Source organism: Lissotriton vulgaris, chromosome 5 (genome assembly GCF_964263255.1).
Source record: "Lissotriton vulgaris chromosome 5, aLisVul1.2, whole genome shotgun sequence".
In the NCBI taxonomy this organism is placed as follows: Eukaryota; Metazoa; Chordata; class Amphibia; order Caudata; family Salamandridae; genus Lissotriton; species Lissotriton vulgaris.
This window is the reverse complement of record NC_141693.1, coordinates 1065278025-1065299331: the sequence shown is the minus strand read 5'-3', so window position 1 is coordinate 1065299331 and position 21307 is coordinate 1065278025. Positions and strand designations below refer to the sequence as shown.

Here is a 21307-nt window from a genome sequence, read left to right as displayed (position 1 = left end):
CGATCCTAGCAGACGCACTTTCGGAAATCTATAACATCTCGGTGGAAACAGCCATATTTACAACTGAATGGAAAGTAGCGCGGGTCAAGCCACTCTTAAAGAAGGCTTCGGCGGATCCATCCGAGCTGCAGAACTGTAGGCCAATATCGCTCCTCCCCTGCTGTGTGAAGGTTTTTGAAACTCTAGTGAACAAACAACTGTCCCAATATTTGGAACAAAACCATCTCCTGGATCCCTTCCAGTCTAGATTTCGTGCATCCCACAGTACAGAGGCTGCATTGCTTGAAGTAACAAATACCATCAGGATGACACTAGACGGAGGGAGTCCAGTGATCCTCGTCCTCCTCGATCTGTCAGCGGCATTTGACACCATTTCACATCGGCTGCCGCTAGACAGGTTAAGGGGGATCTGGGTGAGGGGTAAAGCTCTTAAATGGATCCAGAGCTTTCAATTGGGACGTACACTGAGTATCCAGCTAGGGTCATTCGTATCACAGACAACGAGGATGGATAGGGGTGTTCCGCAGGGCTCAGTACTGAGCCCTACTTTGTTTAATGCCTATGTAACACCCCTGGCGGATATCATCAGAGGCCACGGGTTCAAGACCATCTCCTATGCGGACGACACACAGCTAACCGTCCCCGTTGAGGATGATATTACATCTACTCAACGGAAATGTCGGAGCTGAATGTCCAGTATTGCCGTCTGGATGAGGAGGAACTTCTTACAACTGAACTTCTCAAAAACCGAAATTCTGCTTTTCGGAAAGGCTGAGACAATCTGGTCCCTTGAGTGGTGGCCACCCGAGTTGGGTGAGCCCCCACCACCCAGGAGGTGGGCTAAGAATCTGGGCGTGAGGATTGATGATGAATTATCCATGGAGGAACAGGTCAAGACAGTGTCTGGCACATGCTTCGGCACAATGATGATGTTTAGGAAAATCTTTCCCTGGATTCCTCTGTCTGCAAGGAAGGCCCATAATCCCGTCCCTCTTGGTGAGTCGACTGGAATATGGCAATGCGCTGCTGGTGGGTGCCCGTGAGGATCTACTAACGCGTCTACAGGTAGTGCAGAATACCACAGCCCACCTTGCCTTAAACAAGCCGCCACAAACTCCATCGGCTCCCCTGCTGAACCAACTGCACTGGCTCCCGGAGAGGAAATGAGCCATCTTTAAGATGCTATGTGTGGCCTTCAAATCACTACAGGGGAAGGGACCTCTATATCTTAGAAATAAACTCAGGTGGTATCTGCCGGCACGACAGCTAAGATCTAGCAATGCCAACCTTCTGTGTACTCAGAAAATACACAGAGTAAGAAAGGGTGGCAGAGCCTTTTCTCACCTGGCACCTAGATACTGGAACAAACTGCCTGCAACTATCAGGTCATGAAGTGATTTATCTAGCTTTAAGAAACTTTTGAAAACATGGTTGTTTTAGACATTTCTGCCCTCCGTGTCTCCTCCTGTAGCTCCGAGAGATCCCCTTGGCGATGATTCGCTTGCGCTCAAGAAATTCACAAAGTAAAGTAAGTAAAGTATGGTCCTGCCTTATTCGATGGGCGGCCCAAGCCTCACATGCCTATTTTTAGCTGCACCAGCAGACTTCCCCTCCGCACCTGCACATAGAACGTCTCACGCAAGCTCCAGAGCATTTAGCGACCTCTCTGCACCACCCTCCTCGCAGAAATACTACTATTCTGGACTCAGTAAACGCTACAGTTCATGCGTGGCACAACCTTATAAACAGACAAGCGGCACGCATATAATACTCACCTCATACGCCCATAGCCTGGTGTGAAAGGCTACCGAGCTAAACTTCACCAGAGATGGTAGCTGCACTACAATTTTTGGGATTGAACACAATAGGAGACTTTTTCAGTGATTGCCGGGGCAAGGAGGGGACAGATCTACTAGAGAGGGAACCGAGCCCCACGCTTTTAAATACTTTCCATTACTTCAGAGCCCGGAGTTCGCTAATACGGATGCTGGGCGAAGAAATGCTGGAGCCCCAAGAGGTGTGTTCTTTTACTGCATTGATACAAGCAACATCTCCTAAACAAATAGTAGCAAAGATATACTCCCAGACACAGGAACTGTATAGAGACCGCCATAATAAAGCCCGACTAGACTGGCTAATGGACTTGGAACTGGACATGGATGATGACATGTGGAGGTACTGCTGCGAGGCTACTAAGCGTATCTCGCTTAATGGACGCCATAAGCTCATCCAGTTTAAATTTTTAACCGCATTTATTACACACCAACACGCCTCCACAAATATGGGCAACGTGATGCATCTAACTGCGATCATTGCGGTGCAGAGGCCGACTTCCTACAGCTAGCATGGCTCTGTCCACAGATAGCAAGCTACAGGACACAAATCTTTGTGTAAATTCAGGCGATAGCGCAGGTAGAACCAGACCCGCTACTCGCACTACTAGGCTACTCCAAGAAGATACAGAAACCAATTAGGCGCCTGGTGGACATGGCGCTCCTAGTTGCCAAATGAGTGTTGGCAATGCACTGGTAGAGAGGCCCCCTCCCCACGCTGAAACAATGGTCTAGAGATATGCTGTATTGCAACACGCAAACAAACATCCCCCCTAGTAATTGAGCGAAGAACTTTTGGAGCCTATATGCCACTTACACTGCGACTAAAGCCATGGAACAAACTGTAACACCTCTAATGGCGGAGAGTGATCCGCTGACACAATAGACTTAGCTAATATACCGGGTGATGAGAATTATATACTGATGAGACAACTGCTCAAGGCAGCTAGAATGCTAGACCTATGACGTTGCTGCCTCACGAGGGGTACATGCATTGGGTTATAAAATCTTGCCAGATCTGATTGTTTGGTTGGGATCGGACAGTGTGGAGGAGAATCATTTTAACTTTGATTGGAAGGAGTGTTTATGTAGATTGTGATTTTATCATATATGCATTATGGTACAAAGTGGAAATTGAGTCCTTTCTTCTGTTCATTTTTCTTTTCATTATTAATTCTTTTCTTATCATGAACACTCTAATGATTTGTTTGTATTATATTATTTAAATAGGAAAAATAAAATAATTTAAAAAAAAGAAAAATTGTTCCAGATGCTGGCAATACATCAAATCTATCCCCATTACCATCAGGGAGATTGAATTTGCTCCATCGAACTTGGGGGTGCAAACTTCCACATTCCAATCGCCAGAGAGCATCAGACGTTTTTAAGGACCATTAGCAGTACACAGTACTTCCATTTGGCCTAAAGTCAGCATTCAGAACATTCTCAAAGTGCACGCCAGTGGTGGCAGCCCATCTAAGAAAGCACTGACTCTTCCTCTACCCATTCCTAAAAGATTTGCTCATAAAGGGGTCAAGTTCTCAAGGAGCCCAACTTAATTTCAAATGGACCTGAGATATCCTTCAACGGTTGTGCCTTCATATCAACCACAACAAGTCCACACCAACACTGGTTCAAACTTTGCATTACTTGGGGGCCTGCAACAACACCAAGCAGGCAAAAGTGTGTCCTTCGGAGGAGAGACACATAGCAATCCTTCGGAAATGTCACTCTGTCTCAAAGGTATCTCATCCAACAGTGAGGGCAATATCGTCTCTTCTCGGCTAAATGGTCTCTTGCATCTTCCTCACTCTAAATGTTCACCTCCACATGCAGCCTCTCCAAGAATGTCTCGAGGATCAGTGGGACCAACTAATGGGCAACTGGGACAACAGGATCAGGCTGTCCCTTCATGCACAACAGTCCCTGAAATTATGGGGCTCTCCAACCAGTCTCCTGAAAGGCTTGCCGTTTCACCTACAGGGCCAGTCTCGGACCATAGTGATGGATGCATCACTACTAGGATAGGGAACCCACATGAATCACCTACATATTTAGGGCACATGGTCTCGGAGAGAGACCACTTACAACATTAATCTCCTAGAGTTCTGCACAGTCCACTTAGCCCTCAAAGCCTTTCACCCATCTTTCACAACCAACACCCTGCTTGTTCAGACGGACAATACCACTACCATGTACTACCTCAGCAAGCAGGGTGAGACGAGGTCCAAAGCCCTGTCACTCGAGGCCCAGGTGATATGCATGCGGTAGACCTGTGAAGGCATATGGAGACGCATTGGATCAAACTCATTAGATACGCTATCTGCCGCACTGTTAGAGAACCCTTCCTTCCTCCCGTTGCGTAACAAAGGGACGGCGCGCCGCTCTAAGACACTTGGCCTGACAACATTCGCCAACCGATAGTTCCTCCCTCCCTTTGCCAGCATGGCCACATGTGAAACCGCACCACTAGGTACTCTATTGTATTATCAAATCAGGACAACCTGTAGAACGCAAACAAAGCATTCCCAGAGCCCCGGCCGGGTACCATGGTGCTTGAATATGTACATACTACTGGCTTGCCCTGCAAACTTATAACCCAACTCTATTCATTAACACAGCTGCCTCCCCACCTGATAATGTACGAGCTCGCGGGCCTGAGACTTAGACACAGGCTTGGATTTCACTGAGGAACAATGGCAGTAGTGATGTAGCCAAACCCAGTGGCTCTCCCCAAATTACAGATTGCGATTAATACATTTTAAATATCTATACAGACTATACCGCACCCCAGCGAGCCTCTATAGCAGAGTTCTTCAATCTGTGGGACGCGATCCCCTGGGGGGATGCAACAACATCTCAGGGGGGCGCGCACTCCACTCTAATCTAACCTTTGTTCCCTGTGTCGTAAGTCGTCTTGGAGAACTCCGGTATGGTTGGAGGGGGGGAGAAGGGGAAATCGATGGGACATGATGTGCCCATGCTTGTGTCATGTTAATCTTCCCAGGAGGGGGTTAATTCTTAGAGCTGAAATGCTTCAGCTGCAGTGAGAAGCCGGAAGTCTCTTCTGCTAAAACCGAAAGCAAACGAACAGACAGTCCTTTACCTCCTTATTCCATATCATAGCAGGGGAGACTCCTTGCCTCCCACTGCAGCTGAAATGACTGTCTTGGTTTGCTTTCATTTTAAGCAGAGGAGCAGTCCTGCCTCCCACTGGAGGCAGGACGTCTCCAGTCACATTTATGTTGGTGGTGTTATTATCAATCTATGTCATGTGTAAAACAAAGCATCCTAGTAATAACTGTTTGCGCACATTTTATCTTGGAAAATGGTGTTTGGAGCTGTGTAATAAGCCTCTGTCATTTCACCACACCCACTCACAAACCTGCAGTTTACTAAACACTCTTATTGTGTTGAACATTATATGCTGGATATGGCCCGGTATATGCGCGTGGTGGTCAATTATGTCGTGTACCAGCTTCCCGAAATTTCTGTCAGGTGGTGGGGGGGCCCAACATCTAAAACAAAAATCAGCTGGGGGGCTCAACCTACAAAAGTTTGAAGACCTCTGCTCTATAGGATAGGCATTGCCAATGACGCAAGATATCTATGATGCTCTGCGCCAGATCCCATGTTCACACATCGTGTTCGAAGGTGGTGAACTATTGGTGTGTTGTATGTGACACTGTAAGTGCCATTACACAAGACTCTCTAACGCTAACCTTACCTCAGTGTTTGCTAGGATGCGTTAGGGAACTCCCAGACACACACCGGCAATTTGTAGCGATGCTGTTGTTGCTTGCCAAACACAGGGGGTGACACTGCAACTGCCAAACACAACTGCCCACATATTTGGACTTAATGCCCCAAGCAAATCAGCCACACGATAGCTGGGACCGACTTTCCTTTTTTTCTTTTTCACGTTTTTCTATTCTTTTTTCTTTCTTTCTTTCTTTCTTTCTTTTTTCCATCTTTCTTTCCCTCTTTTTCTTCCTCACCTTTCTTCTTTTTCAGTTTGTTTCCCTCCTTTCTTTCCTTCTATCTGTATTCCTATTCTTTTTTCCATCTTTCCATTTTTCCTTCCTTTTTCATTCTTTCCTTTCTTCTTTCATTCTTTCCTTACAGCTTTCTTTAATTCCTTCTTTCCTTTTATTTCTTTTTTCCTCCTTTCTTTCTTTCCTTCCTATTTTCCCTCTTTTTTTTTTGCTTTCCTTCCTTCTTGTCTCCTTGCCTTCTTTCTTTCTTTCCTTCTTTCTCAAAGGTAAGTGATGCCCACTACTGAAAAATGTTTTACATTTCCAAAAGTCATAAATTTACACGCATGTGTAGGAGTTGGAAAAGTGTTGTTTTAAGACCTTTTGTTAATTGTGCCCCTAATCTTGAACTGCTTTGAGAACTGGCTAGCACACTTTGTTAGGTCGAGCTATTATACCCCGCAGGGATTAATAGCTCGAACATATAGTAGGGGAAACAAATTCTTGAACAAGCAGATTCCTTGCAGTTCATGTGATGCACTTGTGTGAGATGCGCGTCCACATTAAACCCATCAGCCTCGCAGCATCAGACTTCAATGGAATGCCTCCCAAGCTGCTCCCCCGCCATGAGACGTCAAAGCAATGCGCTATCATCCCTATCACTCCCCCCTCTCCTACTTCCCAAACAGCATCGAGCCGTGAAGACTTGTTTCTTTCAGTTAGTGGTGTCTTGTTGTTAACCTGGGCCCCTGCCTGTTTGCCTATGTCGTACAAGTTTATCTCTCAGGCTAGTTGTCAATATATGTATGGCTTACTATGTTTGTGTCTTCATGTTTGCCTCTTTAATGAGCTTTCTGATAATCTTTGATTCGGACTTTGTTAACTATATGTTTTATCTACTTGTCTGCTTCTCTATTGTCTTTCCTAACAATCCGTACGCGTGCCTGCCTCTCTTGCTATCTTTCTTGCTATCTTTTACTGCTTATGTTCATACAGCTATCTTTATGTCCACCTGCCTAACTCTCTAACAATACAGGTTTTTCATTGTTTAGCTTTGTGTTTATTTTTCAGTTCTCTCCCAGCTTCGCATGAAGGCACATTTTATAGTGTAAAGCAGCCATTTCAGCTGTATCTTTAACTTCGGATTTGTTTCTAATTATACGCATCGCCTTTTAAGAAGAATTTCGCTAATCATTCTTTTTTTTATATTGTCACATGATTAGTGCAATTCAGGAAAGTTTACATTTTCAAGCAAAATAACATTTGCGGAATGCTTTGAGGGGGAGCAGGTAATGACTACTTTCAACACATTTTTAAGCATTCTAAGAAATGCAAAACATTATTCTTTAGGACTCTCTTTTGCTCTCTCTCTCTCTCCCTCTATCTCTCTCTCTCTCTCCTCTCTCTTTCTCTTTCTCTCTGGTTCTCTCGCTCGCTCTCCCTCTTCCCCTCTCTTGCTCTCTCTCTCCCCCAGTTTCACATGAAGGTACACTTTTTAGTGTAAAGCTACCATTTCAGCTGTATTTTGAATGTCGGATTAGTTTCTAATTACAAGCATCGCCTTTTAAGTAGAATTTCGCAAATCATTCCTTTTTTTATATTGTCACATGACTAGTGCAATTCAGGAAAGTTGACATTTTCAAGCAAAATAACATTTGCGGAATGCTTTGAGGGGGAGCAGGCAATGACTACTTTCAACACATTTTTAAGCATTCTAAGACATGCAAAACATTATTCTTTAGCACTCCCGGGCTCTCTCTCTCTCTCTCTCTCTCTCTCTCTCCCTCTCTTGCTCTCTCTCTCGCCCAGTTTCGCACGAAGGCACACTTTTTAGTGTAAAGCTACCATTTCAGCTGTATTTTGAACGTCGGATTTGTTTCTTATTACACGCATCTCCTTTTAAGTAGAATTTCGTAAATCATTCCTTTTTTAAAAAATTGTCACATGACTATTGCAATTCAGGAAATTTGACATTTATCAGCAAAATAACATTTTTTATATTGTCACATGACTATTGCAATTCAGGAAAGTTGACATTTTCCAGCAAAATAACATTTGTGGCATGCTTTGAGGGGGAGCAGGCAGTGACTACTTTCAACACATTTTTATGCATTCTAAGACATACAAAACATTATTCTTTACATTTATGTTGCAGTGTCACAAAAAATGGGTAGACGATCTAATTAATCTATAGGTGTCCATAGTCCGCTCCTGCGCAAATAAACCACTGGATATTTTCTCCAATAGAATACCTACAGATCTGTTTCCCACATGAACATATCTTGTTTTTTTATGTGTTCAGGCGCCACCCAAGATCCCCTCTCCGCACTTCTGCATCTGTAAATTCAAACCCCCCACCTTCCCTGCCAGGTTCTTCTCCTCTTTCACTTCTGCCCGCTTTTAATTATTTATTTAGTTGTGCACGTTTTATATTTAGCATGGCCCCCACTTTAAATTATTTATTTAGTTGCACGCATTGCTTGTTTAGTGGAGCCAGCTTTTAAAAAAAACCGTATTTGTGTTTGAGCGGCATCCAAGAGCACCTCGCCGTACAGCTGCATCTGTAAATTTAAACCACCCTTCCCTGCCAGGTTCTCCTCCCCTCGTGCGTCCCGTGACTGCCCATAGTCCCCACAGCTGTTAGAACTCCTACAATACGGCCACACAAGGCAAAACCTTCTTCAAACAAGCATTTGCAATGTAATAGGTCTCACATTTAAGCAAGTTTAAGCTGTTGCCATTGTAAATGGCAATGCATTTTATTTATGTTTTACAAACAAAAACATAAATAAAAGGCATTGTCATTTACAATGCAATAGCTCAAACCGGCATCATTGCGAGACCGACTGCATTGCACCACTCAACGCCACAGCACCACTCAACGCCACAGCATTCCTCAACGCCACAAAATCACTCAACCCCACAGCATTACTCAACGCCACAGAACCACTCAATACCACAGCACCACTCAACACCACAGCACCACTAAACGCCACAGCGTCACTCAAAGCCACAGCATCACTCAGCGCCACATAATCACTCAGCGCCACATAATCACTCAGCACCACTGAATGCCACAGCACCCCACAACACCACAGCACTACTCAATGCCACAGCACCACTCAATGCCACAGCACCACTCAACGCCACAGCACCACTCAACGCACAGCATCCCTCAACACCACAGCATCACTCAATGTCACAGCATCACTCAATGTCACAGCATCACTCAATGTCATAGCATCACTCAACGCCACAGCATCACTCAACGCCACAGCATCACTCAGCACCACTCAACGCCACAGCACCACTCAACGCCACAGCATCACTCAGCACCACTGAATGCCACAGCATCACTCAGCACCACTGAATGCCACAGCATCACTCAGCACCACTGAACGCCACAGCATCACTCAGCACCACTGAACGCCACAGCATAACTCAGCACCACTGAAGGCCACAGCATCACTCAGCACCACTGAACGCCACAGCATCACTCTGTGCAGCCATTCAACAACAACTGGTTCTAATAGGTTCTCTCAATGTTTCAAGCTGTATTACAAATGTCACAAAAAGATGTTCATATTTCACTTCTGTTCTTGGATTTTCATCACAATAAAATACACTGAACATAATCTTCCCAAAAGTTATTTACAAAAGTTGAAGCTATTGCCATTATGAATTACAATAACTTTTATTTAAGTATTCATTATTAAAAAAATAAAAGCCATTGTTATTTGTAATATTAATACATCTAAGTCATGTAAATACAACATATATAGCATTACAAATGCTATAGGTGTCACGTTTGCGAAAGTTAAATCTATTGGCATTGTAAATGACAAAGCTATTAATTTCGCTATTTTCAAAACCAACACATAAATAAAAAATGTGTCATTTACAATACCAATAGCTCAAACTTTCCTAATGCGAGACCTATTGCTTTGCAAATGCTTGTTTGATAAATGGAATGATTTTTTTTCTAAATCCTCTTGTTTGTTCATTTTTTGTTGTTTGAAGGCCTTCAACTCCAGTCATGAGGTGAAAAATTATCCCCTGAAAGAAAGATCTAGCAAGGAGTTAGAAGAGATTCAGAGGGTTCTGAACCTAAAGAGGATTGAAGCAGCCGATCATCAAGTACGGTACCAATCACAAGAAAAATGGCAAAAAATATTATGTATGATTAGAAATGTTTCATTTGCCCTTGTCGCTGTGTTTTTATATGTAAATACATTAACTTCGTAAATATGTTCAGTCTGATATGTCACTAGCACACGTTAATTCTATGATCAAAAACTGTTTTGTTGGTCTAACGCCTAATAACATTCGACACAAGCAATTGTAGGCCTAATTCCTGAATATACCCTTCGTTTTCAAAACCTTATGAATTCAAAGTAACGGGGCAGGAATTGCAGCTTTTAAATTAATGTTAAACAGAAAGTCAAACGTTTAACACCACGGTTTGCACCTTTAAGGTTTGAAATGCAGTAGCTCCCGCATTTGTTGAGTTAGAGCTTTTTGGCGTTGTAAATTGTGATGTATTTTACTTATGTGTTATGGAGTGTATGTTTGTGGTGTGGAGTGGAATTATGTGGAGGGGAATTGTTCGTTGTGGAGAAGCATTAAGCATAAGGAAGAAGAGTAAGGAGGAGAAGAGCAGCATGACGCACAAGTAAGGATAGTGAGAAAAGCAGGATAAGGCACAAGTGAGGAGAAGAGCAGCATGAGGTACTAGGAAGGAGAGTGAGAAGAGCAGCGTGAGGCACAAGGAAAAGGAAGTAGAGTGAGAACAGCAGCATGATGTACAAGGAAGGAGGGTGAGAAGAGCAGCGTGAGGCAGAAGGACAGAGAGTGAGAAGAGCAGCGTGAGGCACAAGGAAGCAGACTGAGAACAGCAGCGTGAGGCACAAGGAAGGAGATTGAGAAGAGCAGCGTGAGGCAGAAGGACAGAGAATGAGAAGAGTAGCGTGAGGTACAAGGAAGCAGAGTGAAAACAGCACCGTGAGGCACAAGGAAGGAGAGTGAGAAGAGCAGCATGAGGCACAAGGAAGCAGAGTGAGAACAGCATCATGATGCACAAGGAAGAAGGGTGAGAAGAGCAGCCTGAGGCTGAAGGGCAGAGTGAGAAGAGCAGCGTGAGGCACAAGGAAGCAGAGTGAGGACAGCAGCGTGAGGCACAAGGAAGGAGAGTGAGAACAGCAGCGTGAGGCAGAAGGGCAGAGTGAGAAGAGCAGCGTGAGGCACAAGGAAGCAGAGTGAGGACAGCAGCGTGAGGCACAAGGAAGGAGAGTGAGAACAGCAGCGTGAGGCACAAGGAAGTAGAGTGAGAAGAGCAGCGTGAGGCACAAGGAAGGAGAGTGAGGATGAAATGAGCAGCGTAAGGCATGAGGAAAAAAGCAGCATGAGGCACAAGGAAGGAGAGTGAAAAGAGCAGCCTGAGGCACAAGGAAGGAGAGTGAGAAGAGCAGCGTGAGGCACAAGGAAGGAGAGTGAGGATGAAAAGAGCAGTGTGAGGCATGAGGAAAAGAGCAGCATGAGGCACAAGGAAGTAGAGTGAGAAGAGCAGCATGAGGCACAAGGAAGGAGAGTGAGAAGTGCAGCATTAGGCACAAGGAAGGAGAGTGAGGATAAGAAGAGCAGCATGAGGCATGAGGAAAAGAGCAGCATGAGGCACAAGGAATTAGAGTGAGAAGAGCAGCGTGAGGCACAAGGAAAGAGTGAGAAGTGCAGCGTGAGGCACAAGGAAGGAGAGTGAGGATGAAAAGAGCAGCATGAGGCAAGAGGAAAAGAGCAGCATGAAACACAAGGAAGTAGAATGAGAAGAGCAGCGTGAGGCACAAGGAAGGAGGGTGAAAAGAGTAGCACAAGGAAGGTGAGTGAGAAGAGCAGCATGAGGCACAAGGAAGTAGAATGAGAAGAGCAGCGTTGGGCACAGAGCACTTTACACAAGCACAAGTTGTATAAGTGTTTTCCAATGTGTGGAAGACTGCAAGGATTTGAGAGTGATGCAGACAGTGTTTGTGAGAATATCATTGTAATTACTAACCCTGGGCGCAGTGCCCCGCTCCGTCCACGGAGTGTGCGTAGTGTTGCCTAGTTAGCGATTCGCAAAGTAGGCGTAGTAGGCAACACTATGCACACTCCATGGCGGAGCGAAGTTGCCCGCCACCTGCCTCCCTCCCGCCCTCTTCTACATGGCCAATTTAATGTTAAACAGATTAAAAGTAATTAAAAAGGACTGCAAGAAAACTAGCAACAGTCGAAGCAAGCATGCAGTGGTGCATCACAAATTCACCAATCCAGTTAGCAATGTAATGCCAGACCTGAGGCAGTCTCCAGCTCCTCTTGGGGTCTGCCCTAGAGATCTACCCCATAATGTGGAGGTAGGGTAGTTTTGCTGGACATAGTGACTTGGGAGGAGAGGGCACAGGACAAACATCAAGCTCCCCTGGAGCATGGATGGAGGCAAGTGGCCTCAGACGCAGCACTGGGCAGCCGGCGGCTCCACCGCACCAGATCCAGGGGCATGGCAGATGGCTGGAGCCTTGCAGGCTTGCCCTTGGGTGCACATTACAAACATGAAGCTACCCGGGGCATGAAAGGAGTCCAACGGCGAGGTGGGGAAACATACAGATGAATACCGGTGGGTTACCCGCACCAGATCTAGGACCATGGCCGATGACTCCTGTCTCACAGTCTTCGAACGCCCCTGATTGTATGGTAACGGGCCGTGCTTGGAGGCCTCAAAGGCACTCCTTCCTAGAAATGTAGCATTGAGTTATGCATGTAGCATTGAGTTATGCAACTGGTGCTTATATAAAGAGCTCCAATACCCTGAAATCTACTTTGTGCGATATAAATCTGCAAAACAAAAAAAAAAATTGGTTCTGCCGAGAATTGGGGAAGCCCAGTCGAACTAGTTCTCTAACGGCGGCAACTCTTCACCGCTGCTGTCCTAGCCAAAAACAGATGCTCTGAAAATGGAGAGCTCCCTCAACAACTTCTCATTGAAAAAGGGAGTGCCCACACCAGTTCTTTCGCACTCCAGCGCTTTGAAAATCCTCCACCTAAGGGGAAGTCAGCCACATGCTTGCAAACAGTAGCAGAGCAGGGAAGAAATAAAACAAAAATAAGCCCAAAAAGAACAGATAAGCAAGCATAGTGTAATAATACAGTATTTAGTCCCTGCTCTGTGGTAGTAACGAGAGAGAAAAGGAGGGTCAAAGAGGCACGACTGACCACTAGCAGTCTAGGATTTTTAAAGACACTGAAACAAACAAATGAAAGCAGTGGGCAGAGTTTAAGCCCACACAGAAGTACATAAGTATATACTAAAGTATATACAAGAGGTCGAAAGCTCAACCTAAAAATTACAAAATGATGGGCACAAAAGTATGGGATGTTCTCTACTGTAATAAGCCAGGCTGCATCAGTATCCAGCTGAAAGTCAGTAGGTTTCCCAAGAGGTAGGGTGTGTTGGCTGCAGTAATTAGAAAGCTTGATCTCCTTTATCGAGGCCACAGGATTCTTTGCTACTTCGTTGCCACCACCCTTAAAGTTTTAAGAGACTTCAGACTGGTCACCCAAATTTTGAAGGACTTGAAAATACCATGCCAACTGGGGCCACCAAATCAGTCTGTGTCTGGCTGTGTCTGGCTAGGGGAAAATAAATGAGATCTGTAGCCAAAACGAAAAAGCTGCTGGGTAATAAGGAAGAGATTGATGAGATACCCGAAGAGAGCACAAGAGGACCTGCCCTCAATGAACCCTGAATTTGGAAGGAAAGGTAATTTCTCCTTGATGCTGCTGTAGAGAAAGTAAAGGTGGTGTGGCATCTGTGGGCATTGAGCGCAAATGACAGCAGTGACCATGACTCGGAAGGATCTTGTTAGACCTGTCAGCCTTAGGTTGGTCTTACCCCAAACTTTTTGCCTTCCTCCATTTTTTGTTAATCTTTTTTTTGCTAGCATTAGCGCTCTGTGCACTTTACCACTGCTAACAAGTGCTAAAGTGTATGTGCTCACTCTTTAAAACATGGTACTATTGGCGTAAACCCAATTGGCATATTTAATTTACTGATAAGTCCCAAGTAAAGTGGTACTACATGTACCCAGGGTCTGTAAATTAAATACTACTAGGCGGCAGGCACTGATTATGCCCTCCTCCACTTAAGTAGCCCTTTCAAACATGTCTCAGGCCTGCCATTGGAGCCTGTGTGTACAGTTGTGAACTGCCATTTTGACCTGGCAAAATAAACTTTTTGCCAAGCCCAAACTTCTTTTTTATTGCATATAAATCACCCTTAGCATAGGCTCGGGACAGTCCAGAGGGAAGGGGGCAGTGTATTTTAAAAGTTGGACATGTACTTTTAAGTTTTACATGTCCTACTAGTTAAAAACTCTTACATTCGTTTTTCATTACTGCAATACCTACCTTGCCCATAGGATAACTTTGGAGTTACCTTATTACATTTAATAAGCTGTAACTTCCAAATGGGAACTGTTAGACCTGACAACCAAAGGGTGGTCTTCGCCCAATGCTTTGCCTACCTACTCCACTTTTCTGACTTTGTTTTGCTGGTTTTAGGACTCTGTGCAATTTACCACTGCTAACCAGTGCTAGAGTGCTTGTGCTTTCACCCCCAAATCATGGTAGCATTGGTTCATTCACAATTTGCATATTTAATTTACTTGTAAGTCCTTAGTACAATGGTTCCCCCTGGACTTAGGGCCTGCAAATTACATGCTACTAGTGGGTCTGCAGTAATGATTGTGCATCCCACTGAAGTAGCCCTTTAACCATGTCTCAGACCTTCCACTGAAGAGCCTGTATGTGCAGTTTAAACTGCCATTTTGACTTGGCAAAATAAACATTTTGCCAGGCCCAAACCCGTCCTTTTTTATACATATATCACACCCATAAGGTAGCCTGGACAGCCAAGAGGGAAGGGTGCAATATTTTTAAAAGACAGGAAATACGCTTTTAAGTTTTACACGTTCTGGTAGTGAAAACCTTACAAAGTCGTTTTTCACTACTGCAAGGCCTTTCTCTACTGTAGGATAACATTGGGATTAGTTCATGACATTTTATAAGTGTAATTTGCAATTGGTAAGAGATAAGACCCCCAAGTCTGGTGTCTCTGGAATCCTCATTTAAAATCCTAATTAATAGCGAAGTCGGATTTTAAATTACATTTCAGGAAATGCCACTTTTAGAAAGGTGGCCTTTATTTGCTTTAGCCATTTGGTGCCTGCCTCTGATACATGTCTGGGGAAGGTGACAGCTGAGCTTAGTGTATTCCCCCTAGACAGCCACGCACAATGCGAGATTAGGTGGGACTTGATTGGCCATCCTGGGAGGATGAGAGTGAGGAGCTGGACTCAGCCTCACTTATACTTGAAAAGGCTGTGTCCTGTCCCAACACAAAGGGCTGCATACCTCCTTGTAGTGAGTCTAGGGCCAGGACGGAAAGGTAGGACCGATGTGCACTTCAAAGACCGGTCTTTGACGTCTCCCCCACTTAAAAGGCATAACTGGTTATAAGTACTGAACCTCTTACTTTGTCCTGGTCTGGCGCGATCAAATAACCCAAGTAAGCCCTTATTGCTTCTAAGCGCTATTTTCCAGTTTATTCTTTAAAAATTCATATCTCAAGTTCTACTTATTTGAATTTTTTCATTTTGGTCTTGTTTTATTTATTAAATTACACTCTATTTTCTAACCTTCAGTAGAATCATTTTGGGTGGTGTTTTATCTGTTTTACTGTTTGAAGTATTGCACAAATAATGTACACATTGTCAAACAGTTAAGCCTGACTGGTAAGTGCCAAGCTACCAGAGGGGGAGCACAGTTTAAATTAGGGTTGCCTGGTTCATACCCTGACTAGGATTGTATTTGCTGCCTGACTGGGTCTCACACCTTAACCACATCCGCGCTAGTTGAATTCTCCTCCTGTGCTGAGATTTTAAAAAAACCCTGCTCCATGACGAGCTGGGCTCGTCATGAGTGTGCGAGGAGGCTACACCATGACGAGCCCAGCTCGTCATGAGCCTGGAAGGGGTTAATCAACCAATAACCAAATTTCTAACAGGAACAGGCAAACTATTCATGTTAAAATCCTCTGTTATGGGTCAGATTTTAAATTAGAAGTTTGAAAATGCCACTTTTAGAAAGTTGCCATTTTCCTGACTTAGCCATTTGGTGCTTGCAGCCTGTCTCAGGGTCACATGGTTGGGTGTGATTGACAGTTGGGCTTTTTTCATTCCTCCTAGAAAGCCATACACAATAGAGAGTTTAGGTGTGCCTGGATAGGCCATCACTGGCAGGATGGGAGGGAGAAGCTGGGCACAGCCCTACTTTAACTTGAATTTGGCTATGTCCTGCCTTCACACAAAAGGCTGAATACCCCCATAGTTAGTCTGGAGCCAGGGGCAGGAAGGCAGGACACCGGTGCACTTCAAAGGTAAATCTCTAGAACCTTCTCCCACTTCAAAGACAGAACTGGGTATAAATATTGGATCTTAGACTCCAGCTCATCAGTACACGTCTGGAACTGTATAGACTCTGCCAGGAAGAAGTACTGCCCTGCTGCTGAAAGGACTGCCACTCTGCTGGACTGCCTCCCTTCTGCCTTGCTAGAGTTTTGCCCTGAAACTCTCCTGCCGGAGTCAGAGGGGTTTGAACCAACCTCCTATAGTAACTCTACGGGCTAGTCTGCTGTCCTACTGTTCAGAAGAGACATAGCAGACTCGAAACCACCTGAACCAGCACCCAAATACATCTAGAGCAAGCCCCTGCCCATAAGTAGTGCCCCTCAGGCCCTGGCCCCTTGATGTGGCCTCAGAGAGACTGAATTGGAGTGATTGGTCTCTTTGTGAACTCAAACAGGCCCACTGGTGTTAAAATGTCGTCACTAGCACAGCCCACTAATGTGAAGTTCCATCATCCCAACCCTTCTCTCTACAACATTGAGAACTCAGGCAGAGCGCCATTGCGAAGCACGGGCCTGACCGTTTGCAATGACAGCCACGCTCATCCACATTGCCATTTGTTCCCTTCGAGCTACAACGATGACTGTCCGCAACACTTCCCAGCTCCTTGTGGCCCCTTAGTCCTCAAATGGGACTCTTTGTGCTGTACTGAGAAGGTAACTTTTAAGCAGAACTAACCTCACTGTATGCAACACATGTTGTACCATGGTGGCCTGAACTTGTGACTTTCTCCCAGTCTTGCGCCATTAGATACCCATGAGTGGCGCTTTGGGCTTTTTTACTCTTTTTTTCACATACATCTTTAAAATATCAGATCTCCGAATCTACTGATTGAATCTTTGTCATTTTGGTCTTGTTATATTGATAAAAATGTACTAAATGTTTCTAATTTGTTGTGGGATCCTTTTTTGAGTAGTGTTTTCATGTTATTACTATTTGAACTTTTGCAGAAATACTTTACATTGCCTTAAGTTAAGCCAGAGAGCTCTGTACCAATCTCCCAGAGGGTTGAGCACAGGTTAACTTGGGTTTGCTTCTGACTTCACACTGACAAGGATTGTGGTTGCTGCTCGAGCATGATTTCACCCCCTCAACCAGTAACCCAATTTCCTACAGTTCTGAACCAGATCCACTGGCAAGAGATGGGGACACTGTGATCTTTTATGAACATGGTACTTCACTGAATTTCCTAACTGTCTGGAAATGTAGGCTCATGAAGGGATGGGTTAGGGTTGAAACAGACATGAAGTAAACCGGAATGAACGATTGGATCCATGATTCAAGGAGGGGTGAATGTTTCTTTACTTTATTGGTAGTTCTGGTTACTGTGGGTTGGGTGCATCCAGCTATAGCTCTACAGGGCCCTTCCGGCAGCCGCCCTTTCACCTCATCCGCTTATCTGAAACCAACTTCTAAAACCATCACCCTTGGTTGAACCTCATTAGCCTTAATACAAAGGGTCTTAAGCCCTCATTCAAGGGGCGGCTGTCCTTAATATTCTTAAAGATGCAAAAAGTGTCACACTTTCTTCCAAGAAATATATTTTCTTAAAACAGACTTGTGTTCTCTTAAATCCAAGTGATTCCCACAGCAAGTAATCTTTTCTGGGAACTCCAGCATGGCAAGGGTGGCCATACTGTACTTACACAGTGCAAACTGTGAGATGTTTGACATATTCAGACACTACTCGGTGCCTACTATGGCTAAATATTAAACAGGGCAGTATTACCTATGTGATCGCTAATATGTATGCCTCCAATGCCAACTAAGAATAGTTTCTTAAAATTGCAGTAGCGAAGATCATGGAGAGGGCGAATGGAGACCTAATTGTAGCGAGGGACTTTAAACTTGTTATGGACAGCCTGAAATATAGATCCAACACAGGTTCAAATTCAAAACAGAGTCTGGATTGGCTAGAGGAGGTGGGTCTGGTTGATGTTTGTTGAGATCTATGTTCTTATTGTTTTCTGTGGCCTGTATACTGCACACCCAAATCGACTATTTCTTGGAAGGTTCTGTGCTTCTCGCAAGAGTGGAAAGCAGCACTAAAGTACTCATAGCTTAATCAAGTCACACCCCGTAACACTTACCTTTTTGGGTTGAGACCTTATCTAGCCAGAATAAATCAGAGATTGAATGATAACATGCTAAGAAGCAGACACGTGTGCGGATATTGGTGGAGGTCATAAAAACATAAATGAGGAAGAATGACATGGGAGAATTTACTATTAACACATTCTTGGATGTTCTAAAAGCAGTTATCCAGTATTAGGGGTGTCTTTCATAGATTCACATGCCTGATTCATTCCCCGTCGTCGAGACGGGAGCCTCCGGTACATAGAAAAGTAATGTCCTATAGACATACATAGAGAAAAATAGGCCTAAGGGCCTCACCTTAGTAGCCTATCATTGTCCTTATGTAAAAAGGACCAAACTCTTAGAGCTAGCCAATCAGCTATCACCTCCCTCTAGAACCTTTCTGACAGGAGCCTCAGTCTCTCAGATTTTCTACTGCATGTTGTGCTAAGGAGTCTCCAGCCTGAGTTCTCCTCAGGATCTCTTCAAAACCAACTTGTTCACTTTTAAAAGTGAGTTCTTTCTTCAAAATCTCGAACAGGATTACTTCAAGCCACTTATCACTGCAGTAAGTGATTTATTTCTACAAAATTCTGGCATGTCTGAATCCCAGAAGAAAGCCCTTTTCAGGGCCTGCTCTTCATGTGGGAAGAAAAGGCTACATGTCGAAGATAAGCATGACCTATGCTTATATTGCCTTTATCCTGACCACATACCTAAAGACTGTAAGATATGTAGGTCTTTCCCTAACAAGACCTTGAGGGACAGAGAAGGTCGCCTGCTCATCTGGCTGGACAGGCTTAAAAAGAGGGAAAATGTGGAATCCTCAGAGGGAAGTTTTTCAATGACCTTAGAAGTCTCCCTGAAGAGGCCAAGGGTGACGTCCCCTGGCCCCTCAGACACTCCTCCTATGAAGGCACAAAAAAAGTCTTCAGAGGCAAGATCGACAAAATCTTCAGTCTCTGAAAAGGATTCTCGGGCTTTTAAGAAGCCTACGCAAACGTCCAGCAAATTCGCGACATCCTTCTCGGCACAAAAAAGAGTTGTGGCACCAGTTTACGTCTCCACAGCGACGACGACTGTGTCGACGACGACAGCGTCGTCGGTTTTCTCATCGACGATGACCACTCCTTCATCGTCGTCAGCAGGTAAACCTATTCCATCTATAATACTGCTGAAGCCGTCGTCGACTTACAAAACCTCGTCGACGACGAAGATTGCCCCGTCGACGTCGACATCGTCGATGAAGAGTCCCCCGTCGACGGGAGTGTTGACGACGAAGACGTCGATGATGAAGACGTCGACTAACAAATCACCGTCGACGAGGAATGAATCGTCGACGAGCGCATCGTCGACGAGCGCATCGTCGACAAAGGCATCGTCGACGAAGAAAATATTGTGTACGGAGGCACCGTCGACGAAGGTCATGCCGTCGACGAGGGTACCGTCGACGGGGGAATCGTCGTCAGCATTGGTCATTACTGAGCCGTGGAAGAAATCCAAGCTGATAGAAACGTCGTCTTTGACCCTACCACCGTTGACAACACCAGAGACGACGGCAGGGGCTCCTGCAAAAGGTCCTGTGTCTGGCACACTGACCAAGAAGCAGATTACACCAGAAACAACGTCACCAAGTAAGGTGCAAAGTCATTTGCCTACGGATATTCTCCAGAGTGAGGAATCTGAAGAAGAACTCCTGGATCAGGCTTCTTCCCTTTCAGACCTTAACGTGAAATGTCAGAGCACGGACGAAGAACAGGATGAGATGAGCTACCAGGAACACTCTTTCCAAGCTCATGTTCGCACAGAGGTCACCCCGATGGTATGCCTTCCCGCTTCAATTGTAAATGACCTTAAATACCTTATCCAGGATTACAAACAGCGTTTCCCGGAAACACCGGCAACTGAGACAGGGGGCCCGACGCCTGCTACAAATACACCAGCGGCAGCCCCAAAACAGACACGGCCAACTACTCCGGTCTGCCATGAGAAAGTGCCACCTCAGGTGATAGAATCATCAGATGAGGAGGCTGAAGAAATGGAAGAGGGGGTAGTCCAAGAAGACCAGACGGATCACGAAGAGGAGGAAGAGTATGTGGCATCTTCCCCAGCTTCACCCAAACCACGCCAGGCAGATTCACCGCCAGTGGACATTGGCGGTTTCCATAGAATAGTGGAAAGAGCGGCGAATCGATTTCATATGGTGATGGAATCAACTGAGACTGAGTGCTTCTTACATGACTTCAAGGAGCAAACAAAAAAGACAACGAAGTCTATCCCAATAATAGAATTTCTCTGGGACCAGGGAAAGAAACTGATGCCGACGCCGGCCTCTGTACCTGCGGTTGTTCCACGCCTGGATAAAAAAATACAAGGCTCCAACCACAGCGCCAGCTTGCCTTAATGGGCACCCGAAACCAGATTTGGTCGTAACCCAGGCGGCCCAAAAGAATTCTCGCAACCCTTCCTCTCCTCTGTCAGCTCCACCGGACAAGGAAGGCAGGAAGTTGGACACAATCGGTAAGAGATTTACAACGACATCGGCCATGACCATCAAGGTGGCCAACTCCATAGCCCTGTTGGGGCGTTATAACCGCCAGCTTTGGGAAGATATAGTCCCATATATAGCGGAACTGCCAGACACAGTTCAGGAGGAGGTCAAGGCACTGCTTATGGAGGGTCAAACCTCGGCAGCTGGGATCATTGATTTTGCCATAGATGTAGCCATTACGGGCTTTCGACAACTAGCTGGGGCAGCAGTCCTGCGCCGTCAGGGATGGCTTAAGGCAACATCATTCAGACAAGAGGTGCAGACGAAGGTGCTGGACATGCCCTTCGAAAGCCAACACCTTTTCGGGGACAAGATTGACGAGGCGCTCCAAGCGATCAAGAAAGACACTGATACTGCTAGAGCACTTGGTACTTTGCAGGCAAG

At 45.2% G+C, this 21307-nt stretch overlaps 1 protein-coding gene across 2 annotated transcripts in view; it reads left to right on the top strand.

Annotated features, from left to right (window-relative positions):
- Window positions 1-21307, top strand: part of CFAP43 (cilia and flagella associated protein 43) — a 922989-nt gene that overhangs the window by 464509 nt on the left and 437173 nt on the right. For both annotated transcript variants that reach the window (XM_086922745.1, XM_086922746.1), the window contains one exon: window positions 9827-9943. In XM_086922745.1, coding sequence (XP_086778871.1) covers window positions 9827-9943 — 117 coding nt within the window. The remainder of the gene's footprint in view (window positions 1-9826; window positions 9944-21307) is intronic.